Source organism: Esox lucius, chromosome 11, assembly GCF_011004845.1.
Source record: "Esox lucius isolate fEsoLuc1 chromosome 11, fEsoLuc1.pri, whole genome shotgun sequence".
Classification (NCBI taxonomy): domain Eukaryota; kingdom Metazoa; phylum Chordata; class Actinopteri; order Esociformes; family Esocidae; genus Esox; species Esox lucius.
In genome coordinates this window covers 10668673-10691548 of record NC_047579.1, presented here as the reverse complement: position 1 = coordinate 10691548, position 22876 = coordinate 10668673, and the positions used below count along the sequence as shown (strand labels likewise).

At 40.9% G+C, this 22876-nt stretch overlaps 1 protein-coding gene and 2 long non-coding RNA genes across 3 annotated transcripts in view; 2 read left to right on the top strand and 1 right to left on the bottom strand.

The window, feature by feature from the left end:
* The window catches only part of LOC117595305, a 50732-nt gene extending 30087 nt beyond the window's left edge, over window positions 1–20645 (top strand). Inside the window, exon 4 of the long non-coding RNA XR_004576506.1 lies at window positions 20555–20645. This is a non-coding gene — a long non-coding RNA (uncharacterized LOC117595305). The remainder of the gene's footprint in view (window positions 1–20554) is intronic.
* On the bottom strand, window positions 4185–4704 carry LOC114830860. The gene is made up of 2 exons (XR_003778148.2): window positions 4404–4704; window positions 4185–4272 (listed from the first exon to the last, which is right to left on the bottom strand). It is a non-coding gene; the product is annotated as an uncharacterized LOC114830860 (long non-coding RNA).
* A 297-nt stretch (window positions 20646–20942) lies between the features above and the next one.
* On the top strand, window positions 20943–22875 carry LOC114830862 (myosin heavy chain, fast skeletal muscle-like). The gene is made up of 4 exons (XM_034295541.1): window positions 20943–20962; window positions 21957–22260; window positions 22665–22729; window positions 22818–22875. The coding sequence occupies exons 2-4, from the start codon at window positions 21960–21962 to the stop codon at window positions 22833–22835; spliced, it is 384 nt and encodes a 127-aa protein (XP_034151432.1). The 5' UTR covers window positions 20943–20962; window positions 21957–21959; the 3' UTR covers window positions 22836–22875.
* Window position 22876: the final 1 nt, after the last annotated feature.

Sequence of the window (22876 nt, the reverse complement as noted above, 5' to 3'; positions counted from 1 at the left end):
AAAAGGATTTGTTTGTTAATATTCTGAAAAGTACAGTTATTTTATGTATTATGCTATGCAGGACAGTGGCTATTTATATATTATTAAGGAATTGTAACTGTTTTAAGAACTGAAATGCCACTTCTACTAAGTGTTTGTATTGTAGATTGTTTAGAACAGGTCCCAGGTCAGATGACTGTCAAATTGCCATACTGATTTATTGGGCCTTAATGACATCAGCCCATGTTCTATTATATTTGTGGTAAACTATTGAAGCAACAACGCTTTGAATAAATTAATCCCAGAATGCATTTCATATTCTTTATTAAAGTGGTATTGAAACTATTGAATAATATGATATTAAGCTAATTAATTTGATTCACTGTCATCATTATACTCCGATATCATGCTGACTTATTAGCAAAATAAAACATTTTGTTTGTGAAACCGTAAATCGGATCATTTACCATACAGCACACCATAAATATTATCCTGGCAGATAAAGTTGCTATGGTAACGCTATCGTAACAGTTGAGCTTCGGTCTGCCGACGTTTTTGTAGCGGACGTCCAGAAAACGTGTTCGGATAGACCCTTGGCCCTGGTGCGACTGCACCGGCCAAAGCTAAGCCCTTAGTTTGCAATCGTTGTCCATCTTAATGTTAGGAATGCTACAAGGCTTTCATTTCGAGTTGGCCCTTGAAAACGTTTTTCAAATATAACTACAAGTGTCTTTAAACAATACTGTTGATGTTATGATCACTACCATGCAAGGACAATTTTAAATAGTTCTTGTACCAGGCTTATATGAGCTCTGTGTAATAGAATGGGCTGATAAACGGACAAGCTGATAATGCATTTTCCTACATTTGTGATCCTACTGATAGTATATCACCATAAAAAATGTTGTATTTCCAAATAATACATTATCTCTCTTCTGCACTGTTTTCTAAATAACCATGTATTTGTATAGTGTTGGCATCAATTGTTTACATTATTGTTTGTGCATTGAGTTGTATGGTTTGTTTAATTTGGGTTTTTTGTTTGGCATACTCTACAAATGTATTTTCAGTGCCATCGATTGAAACAGGGTGAGGTCACTGGGAAACAACAGCGTGGCCAACACTCAAACTGCCTGTCTAGTTCAGGTATGATATTATGTTTCTAACACTCTCATCATTAAAAATTAGTGTTGAGAAGAGAAATAGGAGTTAAAAAGGGTCTATTTATATTCACTATATATGTAACGATGTAAATAAGTTCTGTTAACGATGTAAATAAGTTCTGCCATCCCCTGGCTTTTTAGTGTAATTATACAGCTAGCAGCAAGAATCTGGAATTCTGTGAAATTTACCTCAGAACCAGAGGGAATGTCTGTCGGTGAGTTGAGAAACGATCGTGGGGTAAAATACAGTTACAAAATGTATTTAGGAGCACTCCCTTTAAGAGTGTGCTCTAATCTGAGCTCGTTACCTGTACAAAAGACACCTGGGAGACAGAAATCTTTCTGATTGAGAGGGGATCAAATACTTCATTCTCTCAATAAAATGCAAATCAATATATAAACATTTTGACATGGATTTTTCCGGAATTTGTTTTTGTTATTCAGTCTCTCACTGTTCAAATAAATATACCATTAAAATTATAGACTGATAATTTCTTTGTCAGTGGGCAAACATTCAAAATAAGCCGGGGATCAAATATCTTTTTCCCCTCACTGTATGCTGATGGCCTTACTTTTTTACTTAATATTTTGGCAGTGGAATCGTGGTTAGCCTAGCAAGATAGTTTATCGTAAAATGAGTTCCTCTTCTTTCCCACTTCTGCATTTGCTGCTCGCACTCTCTCTCTGACTTCAACTTTTTTGGCCAATGTTGCTCGGCTTGCTAGCCAGCGTGCCAACTAGAGAAACTAAAGTTCTACACTCTTGTCTATTGTCTGTCTTTATTTCTGAAAAGGATTTTGATGATTATTTACTCATTATTCTTTCTGACTGTAGACTATAGGTGAAAAAAAGACTTCTAAAACATCCTAACTAATGATGCAAAATATGTTGCTTGCTAACCAGGACTGCCTACTCGTTGTTCTCCACAGTCACCCAGGATATATGGGAGGAAGACCAGAGTTCATCTAATCCAATAAATGGGAACATTGTTAAATTAGCCACGAAAGGAGACCACAGTGTAAAAATAATTTGATTGAAATGTCAAATTAATTCTGCTGTAACGATCTGATACTTGGAGAGCTGCTACTAACACACTTAAACTACAAATGTTTTTAAACTACAAACTTTGTTCAGTCACTAATTCAAATGCCTTCTGGGAGTCCACCCACTGGCTCAATAACATCAGTAACATTCAGGTATCCACTCCAATTGCAACACATGGGTTTATCAAGAAAGTTCATCGTATCATAAGAGTTAATTTCCAATGGTGAAAGACGCAACAGCTCAAATTACTGGCTGTCCCATCTTCAGGTAGAGGTTAGTTCCACAAAACAACATGTTTAACATTCAGTCAATTACGGACCCCAGATCTGACTAACGCCATAACAGGACGTTAGTCAGATCTGACAAGTCAAATGGCCAGCACATCTAAAGAATTAGCCTGCTCAGTTAAAGCCTAGGCATTAGCACAGATTGATATTTCTCAGATAAACAAAACGTTTCTCATCACAGAGGCATATTTCCCTGGACTATCTGAGCTACAGATAAATTCCCAACAGATAAATATAGCATTGTTATTGTTGTGAATTAGGGACTGTAGGGATATTTTCATGACTAGACAGACTGTCTCATGTGAACTCTTGCAAATCAATTGGGTGTTAATGAAACATTAAAACAGGGCTCATCATTTTCCCAAACAGTCCAATTGTCTTTGATTTGTCCACATTTAATTGTTAAGAGAGAATGATGAAGAATAAGGTACACAGTTTGGATTTCTAAGTGTGTCAAGGTCAACAGTTGTGCTCAGTTTCTCTTCTTACTATACTGATGTGACTAAGGAGCAACAGTTTATTTAATCCTGATGTCAGAATGACCAGTTGCTTATCCTTGAATGCCTTGGCAGGATGAGTGAGCCCATAGATAAGGAAATCCTTCCATTTCAGAGAATATGCTGAGTCATGATGAGTACTGGCTGGGGGAGCGAATCCCAGAGGGTTGTGAAAAACATTGATGGAAGATTCCAGAAGGATCCATCCAGAAATTAGCATAATGGGAGGACCTAATATCATTGTATAACCATACTGTATAAAAATGTGTGTTTAAGGTTTGGAAGTCAGTTGTTCCAACTCTGCTTTTTTGAATCTTCATTAAAGTCTATTTTGGATTCACAAGTTCCTGAGTTTTTGCATGTTTTTTGCTGGAAATCTGAAGTGTTTTCCATGACAGGACACCCTAAAGTAAAATGTTGGTCTCATTTTTCATGAGCTGAAATAGATTTTGTGCATAAATATTTGTATTTCCTGGTTAGTGAGAATTTCTCCTTTGCCAAGATAATCCATTGACCTGACAGGTGATTAAACAGCATCAACGTGTACCCCTTGGGCTCGGGACAATAACAGGCAACTCTAAAACCCACAGTTTTGTTAAACAACACAATGCCTCAGATATCTCAAGTTTTGAGAGACAAGTGTCCAACTGACATGCTGAATGCAATCAATTCCACCAGAGCTGTTGCCAGAGAATCAAATGTTCATTTCTCTATACATGTTTATTGATGATTCGTATTGATTCGTATTATTGATGATTCCTATTAAAAGTAACTGTTCTAGAGTAGACAGAACACTGGTGAAATGTTGAGTAGCCTATTGTAAAAGTCTGACAATTGTATCTAATTTAAAGAACAACTTTGTTCATGTATAGAAATTATGAAATAATTAACACCGTAGTGCTACAAGGGTTATCAAAAATATATATTATATATTATTAAGTGAAAAGGGTGTACTGCAAAAAACAAATGACATCTTCAAAAACTGGTCCCCTCTGTCCAGGGATTGAAACAGCAACCTTGCATCTACTGGTCCACCCATGTTAGGCTCTGTTCTCAAGGCACTTAACCCTTAAACACAGATCTTCATGCCAGGCCCTGTGCCTCTAAATGTGTCATCCAGTTGTATTGGGTGCTATTTTATCTCCTAAATCGCTGGGTGACATTGTTTATAACCAACATAATCTCAATGCTTTCAGTCAATAATCACACGAATAGTAATTAATTTCTATTTTATTATATATGAGATGGTTTCAAGCATAAATGACAATGACATTGACTGGGCTTCATTCATCATGGCAGTAGCTGTAACAGGAAAAGCACAGAAACAGGAAAGTATTGGGTCAGTATTTCCAAAACAATTGGGTAGTACCAGTAGTACCTAATCTCATCACATTTGGACCTAAAATAAAATAAAAAATAAAAAGCTGCCGTACGTATAACAACAGTGTCAGGGGGGTGGGCCGAGTGGCTGTGGGTTGGCGTGGAATCTAGGTGCAGGGCGGCTCCGAGGTCCAGGGTGACAAACAGGTGCGTGCAGTTGTCGGGTTTGTCTAGGCAGGGGAAAAAGCAGGGTTACAGGTAGGTAATCGGAAAACACAGCAGACAGGCAAAACAGGACTAGGTCAATACAGCAAAGGTTTAGCTGGTTCGCAAAGCTCAACATACGGTTGGGGCTTAACGATCCAGCAGGGGCTGGAAGTCAGGTCCTCTCTGTAGTAATTTATAAGGTACGGTCATGATGGTATCAGTACTAGAGTAAATACGGTAATGGGAGGGGCCATTGGACCTTCCGGGGTTTGGCTGTTTGAGGGGGTACGGAGTTGGAATAAACAGACTCACCTTGGCTCAGTGTCTGCGTGTGTTATTATGTCTCCACAAATACTACAGTGGCGACGAGGTACTAGAGGTAAAGAATCCACATCAGTGAAGGATACTGAAGATATCTGGCGAGTGGAACGCCGTGAAAAAGGGCAACCCTCCGCCTGTTTCTGGTTCGGAAGACACAGACTGCTAGCTGCTGAAACGGCTAAGCTTGCCATCCGAGCTAGGGTAGGGACAGATCCCTGAAAGTGCCCTCCTGTGGTGAGTGAATGTAACTGAAAAAATAAAAGGAAATAATTTGTCTTGCCAGACAAAGCAAGTAATTAAAGAAAGTGGAGATTAACAGACGAAGCCAGAAGATGAAATGTGCTGGAAGAGGGGAAATTGTAAAATAATTAAATAAAGAAAACACCTGAAGAAATGGCATTAATAGGAATTTGAAAGTAAGAAAGAAGATTTGTATTCATATTTAGAACGATTTGAAAGATGGCTTGCTGCAATTGAGATTGATGCTGGGAAGAAAGCAGACGTGTTTCTGAGTGTCTTACATTCAAAAAGGCCTGCGATATTGCACTTGCTCTTGAGTTGGCTTACAAAGATACAAAGGAAGTGAGAGAACCTGCGGATAAACCGAAAGGGGCAGTTCACAGAGTCTTCAACACTTCTGGTGACCGGCAACATCACAAGAAGAGTAACAGTACATCGATGTGGCAAGGACAATCATCAATCAACTGAATGCTACTATCGTACCGAAACATGCCACGGCTGTGGAAAAGTGGGACATCTAAAAAGAGTCTGCAAAAAATAAAGCATAGAGACAAAGCTCAAAAGGTGAACGCAACGGGAGAAACTGATGACTTGGATGATTGTAAGGATGACGTACCTGACCTGTTTACGGTGTATACTGCTCAAGGAAGAAAATATGGAATTTTTGTCAAAGTGGATATAGCTGGGAAGCCAGTGGATATGCAAGTTGATACAGGTGCATCCATGTCCTTGATTTCAGAGTCTCTCTATCATGAACAACTGAAGAGCCGTTCTGTGCAGCCAGCAGCCATTCATTTGTCTTCATTGGGAAAATCCTAGTGCCGGTGAAGTATGAGGGACATGAGTGGAAGCTGCCACTTGTGGTGGTGAAAGGCAGTAAACCACCACTACTGGGAAGGAATTGGCTGCTGAAGATAAAGCTGAACTGAGGAAAGATCTTCAGTCTTCAAGACAATCATGAGAAAAATGAACAGCTCACTCTGCAAGCAATTCTTGGAAAGCACAAGGATCTCTTCAAGCATGGATATGGGAAGATTAAAGACTTCAGAGCGAAGATAAGAGTGCAAAGTGAGGCCAAGCCCATCTTCCACAAACCACAACCAGTATCTTATGCGTTGAGGGAAGCAGTGGAAAAAGAGCTTGAAAGCTTACAGGTGAATGGCATCATAACTCAAGTGGAAAGGAGTGAATGGGCGGCGCCTATTGTCGTTGTACCAAAGAAAGACAAGACAGTGAGATTGTGCAGTGATTACAAAGTGACCGTGAATCGATGCATACTCCCGGAAGAATATCCACTTCCAAATGCTGAGGACTTGTTTGCCACTCTAGCAGGCGGGACAGTTTTCAGTAAGGTAGACCTGTCCTGCGCTTACCAACAACTGCAATTAGATCCAGAGTCAGAGCCGTATATTACAGTAAACACACAAACAAGGCCTCTTCAGATTCCTTCGCCTTGCCTATGGAGTTTCCACAGCTCCAGCAGTGTTTCAACACACAATGGATCAAATACTGAGTGGAATGGAGAAGGTTGTGTGCTTTATGGATGACATTCTGGTGTCAGCATCTACAAAGGAAGAACACTTAGCCATTTTGGATCAAGTGATGGCAAGACTGGAAAAGTATGGTGTGAGAATCAAGCTTTCCAAGTGTGCATTCCTGCAAGACTCAGTGGACTACCTAGGGTACAGAATAGATGCACAGGGACTGCACCCAACCACAAGCAAGGTTGAGGCCATAGTAAAGGGACCAGCTCCACAGAATGTTACGAAGTTAAGATCATTTTGGGGTTTGCTTAATTACAATGGGAGATTTTTGGCAAATCAGTCCACATGGCTGCACCCACTTCACCAGCTGCTACAAGCTGAAACACCATGGAAGTGGTCTCCACAATGTGAAGATGCATTCAAGGACTGTAAACAGCATCTCCTGAATAGCAAATGCTTTGCGCACTATGATCCAGAAAAGCCTCTCAGGCTTGCTTGTGACACCAGTCCATATGGTGTCAGAGCAGTGATTTCTCATGTGCTTCCATCCGGCGAAGAGCAACCTATTGCTTTTGCGTCAAGAACTCTCTCATCTCGGTGTCAAAAAGTTCCATAAGTACCTATACGGTAGAACGTTTGTGTTGTTGACTGACCACAAACCACTTCTGACGATTCTTGGCCCCAAATGTACAGTTCCAACTCTTGCTGCACTCCACATGCAACGCTGGGCTTTAACCCTGTTGGCGTACGATTATGACATTCAGTAAAGACGATCCAGTGATCACCCCAATGCAGATGCATTGTCATGTCTCCTGTGCAAGCACGACACTGATGACGTTACAGATGAAGGTGGAGTACTCTGTGTCTCACATGTGGATGAGCTGCTTGTTTCAGCAAAAGACATTGCATAAGAGACAAGACATGACCCAATCCTTTCCAAGGTTCTTGATCTGACATTGTCAGGATGACCAAAGTTTGTGCCAGATTCAAATCTTAAACAATTCTTTCTGAGAAAAGACCAGTTGTCTACAAACCAGGGATGTATTCTCTGGGGGTCAAGGGTCGTGATACCACCAAAGTTCAGACGGAGACTGTTTTCTGATTTATATGATGGACATCCTGGTAACACAAATGAAGGCAGTAGCCCGAAGTTTCTGGTGAAGGCCTGGACTAGATCAAGAGAGAGAACTTCGTAGGTCAGTGTGCTACCATCCCGCGTCCAATGGAGCAGTTGAGCGAGCTGTGCAGACATTCAAGAAAGCCTGGACTCGACTGGAAGCACAGTCTGTGTCACCCCAGCAACGGCTTGCTCGGTTCCTGTTCACATACAGAAACACTCCTCACACAGTCACTGAGCGCACCCCGGCTGAAATGTTTCTAAAGAGACAACCACGCACTCGCCTGTCATTAATGTAGCCAGACATGTAGGGCTCAAGCATCGGCTACAGGAAAAACAGGCTTACGACAAGTGAGCGAAGCCACTCCGGACGTTTAAACTGGGAGGGAGGATGTTAGTTTGGGATTTCAGACATCCAAAGGAGCTGTGGATTCCAGGGACGATTCTGCAACAAAGAGGACCACTGACCTATGTGGTCCAAGTTGGTCGTCGTCAAATCAAGGTGCACGTGGATCACCTGTATGCATCTAAAGCTTCATATTCACCAAGCAGAAGGGATGATGATTTTTTGGAGTACTCAGCGGGCTGTGGGAATCTTTAAGTGTTCATGTAGAGATGAGTTATGAATACACTATTCATGTTCAGAGTGCTTACTGCTACACTAAATAATTTGTTTATGTGGTATACTTTTAGCACTGCATATTATGTTTACAGGAATTGGGATAACAGTTCAGTTATTTAGTCTTCTTGTCATAGGTTAAACTCTAGGGGGGGAGGAGTGTAGTAGTTTATAAGGTACGGTCATGATGGTATCAGTACTAGAGTAAATATGGTAATGGGAGGGGCCATTGGGCCTTCAGGGGTTTGGGTGTTTGAGGGGGTACGGAGTTGGAATCAACGGACTCACCTTGGCGCAGTGTCTGTGTGTTATTATATCTCCACAAATACTACACTCTCCTAAATGCTGTGGTGGATTGCAGATCAGGAACAGGTGTGAGAGTGGATAATGACTGTCAGGTGGGGAACACCCCGCCCCGCCTCGTTGCCCGGACAACCAGAACACAACACCAGGACAGACATGGAACAGACGCACCAGGCACACATACCAACAAACAAAGACGGAAACAACATGTACATAGAACAAACAAGAGTCACGGGGAAGGGGGCGTGACAAACAGTGTAAATAAAGATTACTGACCTCTAAATGGCTTCCATGACTAACAAGGGCTTCCTTTAATTTTTTACCAGCTTCTTTCTGAGGTTCTTCATTCCAAACGTCCTACGCATCCAGTGAAAAGCTCTCCTAATAAGACTCTTATTGGAAGGGGCAGGGTCCTCAATTATTTTCTGTTTTACTCTGGCTGAAGCGATGTAGCTGGCGTGTTCTCTCTCTCTCTGTATATTCAGCTCTTTTTGCTGTCTTAACCATTCCTGATTCCTTTTAATCTCCTGAAGTCTTTCCTCTTTCTCCCTCATGAGGTTTTCTCTTTCGCTCTGTTCTTTTTGTTCTTTCTGTTCTCTCTGTTCTCTCTGTTCTTTCTCTTCTCTCTGTTCTTTCTCTTCTCTCAGTTTTTTCAGTTCTCTCTTTTCTCTCTGTTCTTTCATTTCTCTCTCTTCTTTCTGTTCTCTCTGTTCTCGATCCACCTTGAAACTCTGTAGGCACTTTTCTCTCCGCCTTTGATGCTGTTGCAGTCCTTTTAATTTTATTATAGTTACTATATCATTCATATTTTCTTTGGACATCCTGTCCTCTGCTTCCTCAATCTCTTTCCCAATCTTTTCACACTCATTCTCTTTCTCTCTCTGTCTCTCTCTTTCCATCTCCCTGATTTCCTTTTGTCTCTCTCTTCCTGTCTCCATCTCCTTCTGTCTGGCTCTTTCCTTCTCTCTCTGTATCTCTTTCTCCTGCTCTCTTTCCTCTCTTGCCATCTCTTTTTGTCTCTCCACTGTCTTCATTTTCTGTCTCTCTCTTTCCTCCTCCATCTCCTTCTGTCTCTCTCTTTCCACCTCCACCATTTCCCCTGGTCTCTCCCTTTCCTCTCTCTGTATTTCTTTCTCCCACTCTCTCTTCTCTCTTACAATCTTTATCTGTAGCTTCCCTGATTTCACTCTCTGTCTCTCTCTTTCTTCCTCCATTTCCTTTTGTCTCTCTCTTTCCTCTTCACTCTGTATCTCTTTCTCTCTCTCTCTCTTCTCTCTTGCAATCTTTAGCATCTCTCTATTCTTACTCTGTGTCAGTCTTTCCCTGTAGATTGACATGTAATACTCTCTCAGTCTTGCATTCATTATTTCAGTCTCTTTTGGTCCCATCTCAAGTCTCATTCGTTTTTTCTCTTTTTGTATGTCATTCTCACTCTCTGTTTCCTCCTCCTTCATGTCCTGTTGGTTCTGTCCACCCCCTTCTCCACTTACCTGTATCATTTCACCTTTGAACCGCATGGTTGCTTTAGGGCAGTTATTCACTTTATCAAATTCTACCATCTGTTGCTTGATTGTCTTGAGGTTTTCCTCCAATTCATATTGTTCTTGGTTAATCTCCATCTCTTTCTCAATGCTTTGTTTAATGTCTTTTTCTCTTCCATCATTCTTTGTCTCTCTGTTTCCATCACCTAGTCTCTCTAAACCAGTATACTCATTCAATCCAATCGCTTCTTTAATTATCACTATTTCTTTCTCTAGTTGTAATAAATGTTGGTTAACTTGTTTAATTCTTTCATTCTGTCTTTTATGCGCTTTTTTTGCAACTTCAAATCTTCTTTCATATTGAATTTCTTTACTTGTCATGTCTTCTTTCAAATTGTTAACTTCTCTCTTCAAGTCGTTTAGCTGTTTGGTGAACAGTTTAACTCCCTCACTCTCTGCAATATGCATGGATCTTTGCTTTTGAAATAACTGCTTCTGTTTCAATATTTCAACCTCACTCTTCAAGTCATTTAGCTGTTTGTTGACTAGTTGAACATCTTCCATTTTTGCAATATGCATTGTTCTTTCTCCTTTAAATGACCTTTCCTGTTCAATCTCTTTCAGTCTCTCAACATCTCTCTCCAAATCTTGTACCTTTTTGTTGACCAGTTTAACTCTCTCGCTTTCTAGGTTACAAATGTCTTCATCTTTTTTATGAGACATTTCTGGCTTAATCTTTCTCAATCTCTCAATCTCTTGTGTCAGTGCTTTTATCGTTTCCTCGTCCTGTTTTGCTTTCTCATTTATTCCTTGTCTGTCTAATCCTGCTTTTATCTCTGTCTCCTCTCGCTTTGTCTCAATCGGTTTGTCGTTCCAAGCTAGACGTGGTCCCTGATTCTTAATGACTTTCTGCCTCAGCTTTAATCTATCAATTTCTTGCTGAAATAAAATGTTACATTTGTTATAATATGACCAATACATCATTTTAATAGCTATAACTAGACTAATTAGTCTAATTAGACTAATTAAATTAAAAATTAGACTATTAAATATAGATATTATTAAAAACTATATTGTACAGCTGATGAGACCCATGTTTAACCCATGTAGTACACTAATGCTAGATACCCTGAAGACACAGTCCATGGTTTTTGACCACTATGTGTAAAACTGGCACTGTTGTGAATTTGTAGGGCATGTGTGGGAATCTGACAGTAGTTGGTACAGTAGCTGACTTTCAGTAAGTAGTTCAAACAAAGGTTGGACTTTCTGTTCAAGTCAATGACAAATAAATGACATCTGTAATCTTTTAAAATACAGTGTTATATTGGATTAGTACAGCAGGCTAGAGTCAACTTGTATTTTAATACTTCAAATTTAAAGCTTTTCCCCCCCCAATTTCAAATTTAGATGTCAACCATTGAAAACACTCCCAAAATAATGACAATGTCTTACCTGTGCAAGCTGTTTTTCCATCATCAGCTTGCTGATCTCCTTCTGCATTGTTTTTATACTGCAATCTCTCTGGGTGAGGGTAGTTGTATAAGCCTCCTCTGCCCTGGACTAGATTTTCTTCTCCTCTTTCTTCAGCTGTAAGTGGTGTGTTGCCTTGAGTTCAGTCTGCTTGTAGATGTGAAAAACATGAAAACATATTTTGGAAATGAATTCAGAAATAATATAATTGAAATGTCACTTCTGCTCATTTATAATCATAGCTTTGCCATACAGGATATGACAGCAATGGAACATGCTGACCCTTAACCATTCACTTTGACTGTAGGGAATGTTTTGTGATAATCAGTAGCAAAAAAAAAACAAATAAAATTAAATGTGGAAAATTCCATGGGGGTGAATACTTTTGAGAGCCACTGTGCATCCCACCATATAAGGTAAATAGGATGGACCAGTGCCTTTCAGGTGTTGGCAAGGGTGTAGTGAGGTTGATACACTAATGCGTTGGTTCTGGAATTGTCCAGCTGTTAAATGGCTTTGGACGGAGGCAGGTGATTGGTTGTCAGTAATATTGCCTTTTTAGCAACTGATAGATTGACATTTGGTATTTGTGGTGGATGAACTGGGCGAATATCTTATAGCCAACTGTCTACCACTCTAGGTATACAGAAGGTACAAAAAAGACAGACAGGTGGGCATTACAGACAGATGGCAATGCACACAGGCAGGCAGTCAGACAGATCAAACAGCAAGCAAGACAGACACAAATGCAGGCAGAACAGAAAAGCAAAGCATCAAGACAGCCAGATCAGAGAAATTGACAGATTGAATTTTAAGACAGAACAGGAAGGACAGCCAGTCAAAGCGGACTGAAGAGCAGTCAGTACAGATGGATTGATAGAAACTGAAATAAATCCATTACTTAAATTAACTGTTCATGCTGTATGGATATATATTGACAAAAACATTTTAATTTACATTCACCTTTTGGTGTATCCCACCGACCAAATTATTAAGTAGCGGAGGCTAATTGACTGTAAACTGTAAAATAGTGGACTCACCAAAATCGCACTTGTCAAATCGCTGTTTCGCTTAGAAACTGAATTATCTTTTAAATTAACTGTATTTGGCCTGGAACTGCATTGTGGTGTCATTAAGAACACTAGCACGCAATAATCCCTACCGCCGTGCACGTAAAAGGGGCTTTAAACACCGGAACCGGCAACCGCTGCCTCCTCCATTACGTTCAATGAATCCTCGACGGCAGCTTTGCCTCCAACCCTGGCAGCCGCGGCAAGCCGAAGCAAGGCGACTGCCGCCCACGGGAACACGCACAACATTTGGTCCTGCCGGCGAAGCTCAACCATGTTCAACCTTTGCCTCTTGCCGCTGGACGGTAGCCAATGAGAGATCGTGGTTTTGTCACAATCGCAACAATGGAGGATTTAATAATGTTGGTGTTAGAGTAAATTACACAACGTCCAAGAATTATAAAGATAGTAAGAAAACGAACTGGCTATAATTCCCTAAACGAAGGAAGGCACATACAAATCTGGCTTGCATTTGCCATATTTCCGAGGCTGCATCAAGTGTGCTAGGCTACTTCGGTTGCTATAGTTACGGCTCCAAGGTCCGTTTCGGGGGGAACTCGGAGTTTACAATTTTAGTTCCACACACAGAGAAGTTACGTGCGCGGTTAAACTAAACTATATTCATTTGGATCACAACACGCACCAAATAGATATTTCACATTCAGTTTAGTTTCAGTTGTACATATTACTAACTGAGGCTGGGAAAGGGGAGGGGCTGTGGAAAAGGTTGTGTTCATTTCATTTACATCAAGCATGGTAATGTTTTATTTACCTTCCCGTGAGTCTCATCTCTTAATGCCCCATGGAACGTGGCGTGCAGTAGACTCTGGTGTAGGAGGCTGGGTAGCTAGCTACCTAATGTACATTGTGTTTATTTCATTGAAGTTTACATAGTGTGGTTAACACAGTCACATTGTTATTATTCATTAAGGCCACATAGGAGGTATTGTATGTAGAAAAACATAGCCTACTTAGGACATACAGATGACAAATTGACAAATTAAAGGGAAAACCTAAAGAAATCAAGGGTTCATGTACCGCAACCCCACCATACAAGTGTACTGAATGATACAACCCTACCATACAGGTGTTGATTTTATAATCTGTTTGCCTACTTAAAAATTATAAATCAGATAATTAGTATAAAATGTTGAGTTGAGTCAGTCAACACATCAACAAGCTGTCTAGGTCTTTTGAGAGGGGCATACATGGACAAAGAGAGGAACCTGGCCACAAAGGCGGGGCGTTCAGTGCCTGTTCATGAATCCTGGGAGCACACCAATGACAGGTAACTCGCCCAAAGCATTTATGTTGTTAGCCTGGACGATATGGAATTTCAGTCCAATATAACACAGCTTTCAACTAATGAGCATCCAGGATTTGAAACAACCAGTGTATATTACATTTTTATTCTACTGATTTGCTTGTCAGTCAGGAAGTCTAGACTGCTGATCAAGTGATACATGCAGTTCAACCCTTACAATACAAACTTGCTCATCAAAAAGCCCACTTCACCACACAACATAGCAACCAGGAATACGCCAAGCGTCTTTAGTAATTTCACACTTGCCCTAGGATCTTTTTATTTAGATTTTATGTCTTTGGAGGGATTACACCAAACTCAGTTTACCAGGCACTGGAATGTAGCATCTCAGGTCCTGGTGTAGATTAACACCAAGGGGGAGGGGGGCAGTTGTACATCATCCGTCTCAGGTCCTGGTGTAGATTAACACCAAGGGGGGAGGGGGGTAGTTGTGCATCATCCGCCTCAGGTCCTGGTGTAAATTAACACCAGGGGGAGGGGGGCAGTTGTACATCATCCGTCTCAGGTCCTGGTGTAGATTAACACCAGGGGGAGGGGGGTAGTTGTACATCATCCGTCTCAGGTCCTGGTGTAGATTAACACCAAGGGGGAGGGGGGTAGTTGTGCATCATCCGTCTCAGGTCCTGGTGTAGATTAACACCAAGGGGGAGGGGGGTAGTTGTACGTCATCCGTCTCAGGTCCTGCTGAATTAATGGTGGTGATCGGGGTGGCTGATAGAGAGCTTCCAAAGAGTCAGCTGTAAAGACATTTTTCACTTTTAGTTATTTGATAATTTCCACATTGTCTAAAAATACAAACACACACACACCCACACACTCACACACAAAACACACATTCAGACTAATCAATATTACCAAAACGCAGAGCCATCTGGTGGCAATTAAGCCATTTCTGTGCACCACCTGGTGACAGACAAAGAGAATTATAGCTTTAACCTTTTCACGCGTGAGTTTCAAATATTCCTTACCGACCCCCCAGCGTGAGTTTTTTTGCACGTGACTTCAGTACTCACTACAGCATTTGAACTCATGCCAGCATTTGAACAGTCACCTTGCTAGGTAAGGAACACTACATGCATTGCATTGCAAGCTTCTCTCGTTGACTCGAATTCTAAGAGCTGCAAAAGTTGGTTGATTTATTACTGTAGCTAGCTAGAAAACGTCAGCTAACCGCTAGCAAACGTCAGCTGCCCGCTAGCTAACAAATCGTGACCAGTTATTCAGTGCAGTGAAAATGAATAAACTATATAAAATGCATACAACGGGGAACGTAACTTCTAGAAAGTTTTTGCAATGGTTTTGATCGGTAGTAGTCGCTAATATAATTCGTTTTTGTGCATTAGTGTTGGCTGTCTGTTGGTACGTAACTAAAACTTCTTGTCCCGATTTGAATGCTTTCTACCTGGTTAATATCATAGTATGGTCTTGAAACAATTACAATCAGGAAATAAAGTTATAAACACTGTTTGAGCTAAATGTGAGTATATAATAGCGCGGTTTTACCAGCCATTGTTACGTTACTTGTAGCTAGGTATGCTAATGGTGCGTTCTAAACATGACGTTCTAATCACACCGGTGTGATCGTACGCTCCAGGGACCACTCTAGATTGATCACACCAGTGTGATCGTACGCGCCAAAGGGTTAAAAAATATAAATGGCGGATAGCGTGTCAGGCAGAAATGTGGGCCAGATGTGGGGGATAAAGCATATCTAGGAGAATTCCAGAAAGGACATTCCTGTAAGTTTATTCAGTACTGACACCCAAAACATTTTTTAAGTACCTCTGGATCAAATTGACACCTTTCTGGTGCTTCTACTGTGACATGTTGAACTTGAGACGATTTAGTTCCAAACGGGGACATACCGGCTACTTTACTTCAATCGGAACTGAACAGCAATGGGAAGCAAATTAAATACAGAGTCAAATTGTAATCGAATCCTAACCCCAAGAATCGAAACTGAATCACATTTTTAGACTGGACTTTTTTGATACAATGGCCAACCCGAATGATATTTAATAATATTATTTCCTTTTGCTTTGAGCTATCTGCTCCATAAACAATGTGCCTCTTGTTGACTATAAGCTGGCAGGTTTATTCAAATGTGTGACAGCTAATGTTTGCTTCCACAATCGAGACAATGATTCTTTCCTGGTAACTCACTCTTGGTCTCCCACATCATCTCTCATAAGGGTTATGTTCATGCTACATGATGAAATTGCTTTCTAACCTCATTGTAATGCCATCGGATGCCCATATCAAACATAATAAAAATTAATTGTAAATTGCTCCAAGTGATTTTCCCATGAATGTTTTACTGCTAATGTTAACTAGAAATGTGCATATGCATGCGGGCCCGCTTACTGGGAATAGTTCAAACCCTGACTTGTGTTATAGTCAAAAAACTAACCAAACTTTGTTTTCTGATGTTATATGCTTAGCTGATTTCTGTCCTGTAAAAGCCTTGTTTTTTGTAGCACCCACTGAAAGTGTGGGTCTCCTGTTCCAGTCTTGTTGTGTTGTTTATTATAGTGACGTGGTTGAGAAATAGTATCTTGAATTCTGATGTGGTGGTTATTAAAGAGATGTGGTTGAGAAATAGTGTTTGGAATTCTGATGTGTTGGTTAGACAGGACCGACATTCTAAAGGGGATCAAGTGGCAATTTACACAAAGAAACACATTCAATGTTCTTTTGTCTCCTCTAAGTCTGTCCCCCAAAAAACACATTTGTTATTTTTGAACATTAACTTCTCAAATAACTCTTTGCTGATTGTTGCTGGGTGTTATCGTCCTCCCTCAGCACCAACCTGCACTCTTCCCAGCATAAGCTCTCTACTGGCCCCTTACACTCCAGCCTGCACAACCATCAACTGTGGGGAGAAACCTTTACAGATAACCAAGGTGTGTGCCACAGGTTGGCTCTCCATTGAACCTGCAGTTTCATGCATTTTGGACCAGTGGGAGGAGCTTAGGCTGCATTTTGCTGTCACCAAGTCCAGTGAACACTGCTAGATGGCTGAGGTTTTATACTCCATGTACAGTGATCTTCAAAATACATTGTCACTGTGACAACTTTGTTCTTTTTCACTGAAATATGTACAGTTCACAGCAGTGGGACATGACTGTCACCAACACGATGATAATCAATTATATCTGTGGAGATGTATAGGGTGTTAAACCCAGCCACATTATCTATGGGGAACGCACCATACCATGGGGTGGTACAATTTCTAACTAAAATGGTTCTCACCTTTTAGAAACATTCCATTTTTAAATTCATCATACCCAGCCCATACACCATATGGTTTCATATAAATGTTGATCTCTACCACCAGTTTTACTATGCCGTTGTTATAACCAGTGTTGAGTTCATATTTCCAAGTTTTGTCGTGTTTCGAATGCGTTTTCACCCCATGTAAAAGTCTTCCACGTATGCGGGTATTGGAATTCTATCAAAGATACTTCCCAATCACCTTTCAAATCTATATCTTTGGCAAATGTTGTGGTATAACTCAAACATAATCGTCCGAGGAGTCTCTGACTCCATACATGCACAATCCGTTTTTATTACAGTGAAAAGGGGTGTGGTAAGTTGTTGCCCATCTGTCTTGTGTAACATTTACCCAAAGGGCGGGCTGTCCCCCCACCTTATCCTTCTCAACTCCTGAGGAGACACAATGTCTGGATAGTCAACAGAGACACTAAAGGGTTATACAGATTTATGATTAACTCTCTAATCCACCGGTGCCGGTCAAGGAGGTCTCCTAGTCAAACACCAGATCCCTCTCGGCATCTTTAACTAGTAATGATTCATACATGTATAGGACGACCAAGAATACATCCGTTCAAGAATTTCCACAACAGTTGCTTTGATCTTTAAAACTTTTGGTACAAAATGTTTGTCCAACTCTTGTTAGCATTTGAAAGGTATGATAGATTAAGAGGACCTAGCTGATCACCAATCTGGTTGATCAGGGGTTCCGTAGAAGGCTTCAGCATTGTCATCCCAGGCATCACACAGCCAGTCCTCAACCTTGGGTTTTTCAATCTCCGCTTGATTGTAATCTTACGACATGTTTCGTAAATTCTTCAGAGTGCTTGATAGTCACAGGCAGTATGTCTGTTTTTATGCTCTGTTGAGGATGGTGTTAGCTTAAGGCGGGGCTTCAGGGTCTTACGTCAGTCGAACAGTCCGCAGTCGCAGTCACAATCTAACCCGCTGACATTTTACGGACATAGTTATACTGTTTCATCCCCTCGACACCTATAAACAATACATCAAGCGTATTATGTGTGCCCTGTATTGGCCCCAAATAAAACACTTTTCGAAAGGTGTTCCATAAACTAGCATTGAAAACCATTTGATCAGTCACACCAGGCTTAAACTCTTGGCCTTCGGGTAATTCATAAAATGCAACCTCCGGTATCTCTGGGTTGAAAATGTATCCACCGATCCGACCGTCGTCCAACTTCCATTCCTGTTGCAACATATCTTGGTGCAGATGATGAATCCGTGATAAACTCTGCATCGGCTTCTTCGGTGCTTCCGTGTTGATTGCGTCTCTGCAGTCCATTTGTAATTTCTTACCAAATCGCTGAGCTGTGGTTAAGTTGTTAGCTTTCAAATGTGTTTCACCCGAAACATTGATCGCCACACAATCCGCCATGTTTTGTATTGTGTAGGCAGGTTTACTCAGGCAAGACTGAATGAACATCACCGGTCTCTGCATGGTTAAAATACACAGACCACGCCAATCATCCCATAAAACATGAAACCTACATCTGTTGTACCACTTGTCAGAAGATAAAACCCTGGGGGGTTTATAGATATGCTGGACCCCATTTGTTAAACACCAACCATCTTGCCGCTGACACAACATTTATTTATTGCCTGGGAATTTAACATTCTGGAACCCTACGACCATTTATTTATCATCCATCATAACCCACCTGTTATAACACTAGTCTGGTTTGCTCATCAGTCGTTGTAAAACATCAAACATGGAAACTTCAATGTAATCATGAATTACAAAGTCAACGGACATGCATATGTCACTCCAGAAGTCCCGCCCGTACACACGTCATACAGGAAGTCCATATGTCACACCGGAAGTCCCACCCTAACACACGTCATACAGGAAGTCCCACCCTACAAACCGGATGTCCCGCCCACCTGTCACATCAATCGGAAGTCCTGCCCTCCAGGGTCCTAAATCACCATTCGGACACATTATACCCTACATTTACTACCTATGTAGAGCAGGGGATAAAAATCTATGATAATTTTGACACAAGTTTTGTTATTTTGTTTGTTTAACAAACTATTCAAGTTACAGTTAAATAGTGAATATGAGCTTAAAGTGCAGTCTCTCAGCTTACATTTGATGGTATTCATATCCAAATTGAAGGAAGGCCTTAGGAATTACAGCTCTTAATATGTAGAGTGAAGGAAAAAAGTATTTGATCCCCTGCTGATTTTGTACATTTGCCCACTGACAAAGAAATGATCAGTCTATTATTTTAATGGTAGTGTAGATATATTGATTGTATAAGTTAGTGAACTGTTGTAAGCTGTTGTAACCAATGAAGCAAAATATTAATTGTTTGAAATATGAGCTAAACAATCCAGAAAAAAATTGATTTGCGTTTTAATGACTGAAATAAGTATTTTATCCCCTCTCAATCAGAAAGATTTCTGTCTCCCAGGTGTCTTTTATACAGGTAACGAGCTGAGATTAGGAACAAACTATCCACAAACTATCCTGTCCACAGAAGCAATCAATCAGATTCCAAACTCTCCAACATGGCCAAGACCAAAGAGTCCAAGGATGTCAGGGACAAGATTTTAGACCTACACAAGGCTGGAATGGGCTACAAGACCATCTCCAAGCAGCTTCGTGAGGGTGACAACAGAGGTGACAACAGAGAAGGTGACAACACAAAAGAACTGTCAATCTCCCTCGGTCTGGGGGTCCATGCAAGATCTCACCTCGTGGAGTTGCAATGATCATGAGGAATCAGCCCAGAGGGACGATGGACGGGGCCATGTACCGTCAAATCTTGTGTGAGAACCTCCTTCCCTCAGACAGGGCATTGAAAATTGGTTGTGGATGGGTGTTCCAGCATGACAATGACCCAAGGCAATAAAGGAGTGGCTCAAGAAGAAGCACATTAAGGTCCTGGAGTGTCCTAGCCAGACCTTAATCCCATAAAAAATCTGTGGAGGGAGCTGAAGGTTCGAGTTGCCAAGCAGCCTCGAAACCTTAATGACTTGGAGAAGATCTGCAAAGAGGAGTGGGACAAAATCCCTCCTGAGATTTGTGCAAACCTGGTGGCCAACTACAAGAAACGTCTGTGATTGACATCTGTGATTGCCAACAAGGATTTGGCCACCAAGTACTAAGTCATGTTTTGCAGTGGGGTCGAATACTCATTAAAATGCAAATCAATTCATAACATTTTTGACATGGGTTTTTCGGGATTTTTTGTTTGTTATTCTGTCACTGTTCAAATAAACTTAACATTATAATTATAGACTGATCATGTCTTTGTCAGTGGGCAAACGTACCAAATCAGCAGGGGATCAAATACTTTCCCCCCTTTTTTGCCTCCTCTTTTTCAAGGGACCGAAAGTAAATGGACTATTGACTCCAAAGCTGTTTCATGGACAGGTGTGGCTATTCCTCTGTTAGTTCTTCATCAGTTAAGCATGTAAAAGGTCTGGAGTTGATTCCAGGTGTGGCATTCACATTTGGAAGCTGTTGCTGTGAACCCACGACATGCAGTCAAAGGAGCTCTCAATGCAGGTGAAACAGGCCATCCTTAGACTGCAAAAAGAAAAAAAAGAGATAGCAGGAACATTTGGAGTGGTACATTCTGAGAAAAAAAAAGAACACACTGGTTAGCTCTGCAACACAAAAAGGCCCGGAAGTTCACAGAAGACAACAGTGGTGGATGATCGTAGGATGCTTTCCATGGTAAAGAAAAACCCCTTCACAACATCCAGCCAAGTAAAGGACACTCTCCAGGAGGTAGGCATATAATTTACCAAGTCTACCAACTTGACATTAACTGAGACAACATAACCTGTCAGTGTCATTCCTTCATGTGTCATGTCTTGGTTATGACAGTGTCATGTTACTCTTATGCACACCCCTTCAAATAAAGTGTTACCTTATGTTGTCTCAGTCAATGTCAAGTGGTCATAACAAAGACATCACAAACAATGTCAAGCTTGCATAGAAAATGACATAATCAACCGAATGACGCCTAATGACAACATTCATAAACATTCATAGTGATTCCTTCATGTGTCATGTCATTTTTATGACATTATCATGACAGTGTCATGTTACTCTTATGCACACCCCTTCAAATAAAGTGTTACAGAGAAAACTTCATGAGAGGAAATACAGAGGGTTTACCACAAAGTGCAAACCATTCATAATCATAATAAGAATAGAAAGGACAGATTAGACTGTGTATGAGAGTGTGTTATGTCGGGTGGTTCGGTCGGTGGGTCGGTCACATTCGCTCTTCTTGGCCGGCTCAAAGCACACAGTCCTCACCAATAAACACTCAGCCAATTCCCAAAAAAAACACAAAGACCTTGCAAAATAACTCTCAGCCCTCACCAAAATCCCCTCAGCCAATGCCAAAAAAAAATTCACCCCTCACTTGATAAAACACACAGCCTTCACCAGAGAAAACAAACAGTTTGAATCCCCTCCCTACAATTTTTTCTCCCCTCCTCACAATGCAAGATTGTTAAGAAACACAAATATGAACAAGAAGAGTCTCAACCTCTCAAGATAAGTGAGGTCATAGGACATTTGAAGTCTCTGTTTTTATGATAAATTTTTTGTTTGTTTATGTGATTTGTATAACTTGTGAAATGAAGACTTCCATCAACTTCATACTTCATGCTGAAAGTGAAGACCTTATTACCTACCCCAACAGCTAAGCTAACAAATATGGATCCTAAATGTAAATCTAATCAATTTAATATAAATCTTTTTTGTCCAGCCAATGGGCATCTTCTCCATCCTCGAAGAGGAGTGTATGTTCCCCAAGGCTTCAGACACTACCTTCAAGAACAAGCTGTATGACCAACATCTTGGTAAATGCAAGGTATTTGAGAAGCCAAAGCCCGTCAAAGGCAAGGTGGAGGCCCACTTTGCCCTGGTGCACTACGCTGGCACTGTGGACTACAACATCCCTGGCTGGCTGGACAAGAACAAGGACCCCCTGAATGACTCAGTCTGTCAGCTGTACGGGAAGTCCTCAGTTAAACTGTTGGCTGCCCTGTATCCTGCTGCCCCACCTGAGGGTAAGAATAGTAACACATCTAAATAATGAAACATCAGTCAAAATGCAGACCACCATTTTCTCAATCGTTTATGATAGTATCACTATCATCTTCTAGTTTATTCAGAAAATCTTTATTTTAGAATTAGCTTGAGGAAAAAGTAGATATATGTCACCAAGTTCCACCAAGGTATTTCTTCTGCATTTATCTGAACCTCTCTATGTTGTAGCGGCATGGGGTAATTCAATATGAGAGTCTGGGGAGAAATTCCAATTCCCTGTGACAAAACTATGGATTATCTTTTCACTTTTTGGGATTTAATCTAGCATCCACTAGATTACCGGTCAGATCATCCCACTGCTAGGCCACAAGTTTACCTGAGATCCTCTCATTTATGATATTTGACTTTCTACCATTTTATTAAGATACAACCAAGAAAGGAGGCAAGAAGAAGGGTGGTTCCATGCAGACAGTGACCTCCCAGTTCAGGGTGAGCTTTGGATTTTTCAGAATCAAGTCCTTAATTCTGCTTTGATTATCATATTTTCTGAGAAACTGGTTTGTAACCCTCTTACAAGAGAACTTGGGCAAACTGATGACCAACTTAAGGAGCACTCACCCTCACTTTGTGCGCTGC

What these genes read in the sequence shown, in the direction of transcription:
- LOC114830862 (XM_034295541.1), top strand. Translation starts at nt 21,960, where the DNA reads ATGGGCATCTTCTCCATCCTCGAAGAGGAGTGTATGTTCCCCAAGGCT. An exon ending in TCCTGCTGCCCCACCTGAGG is followed by an intron (nt 22,261 to 22,664) that starts GTAAGAATAGTA and finishes CATTTTATTAAG; the next exon opens with ATACAACCAAGAAAGGAGGC.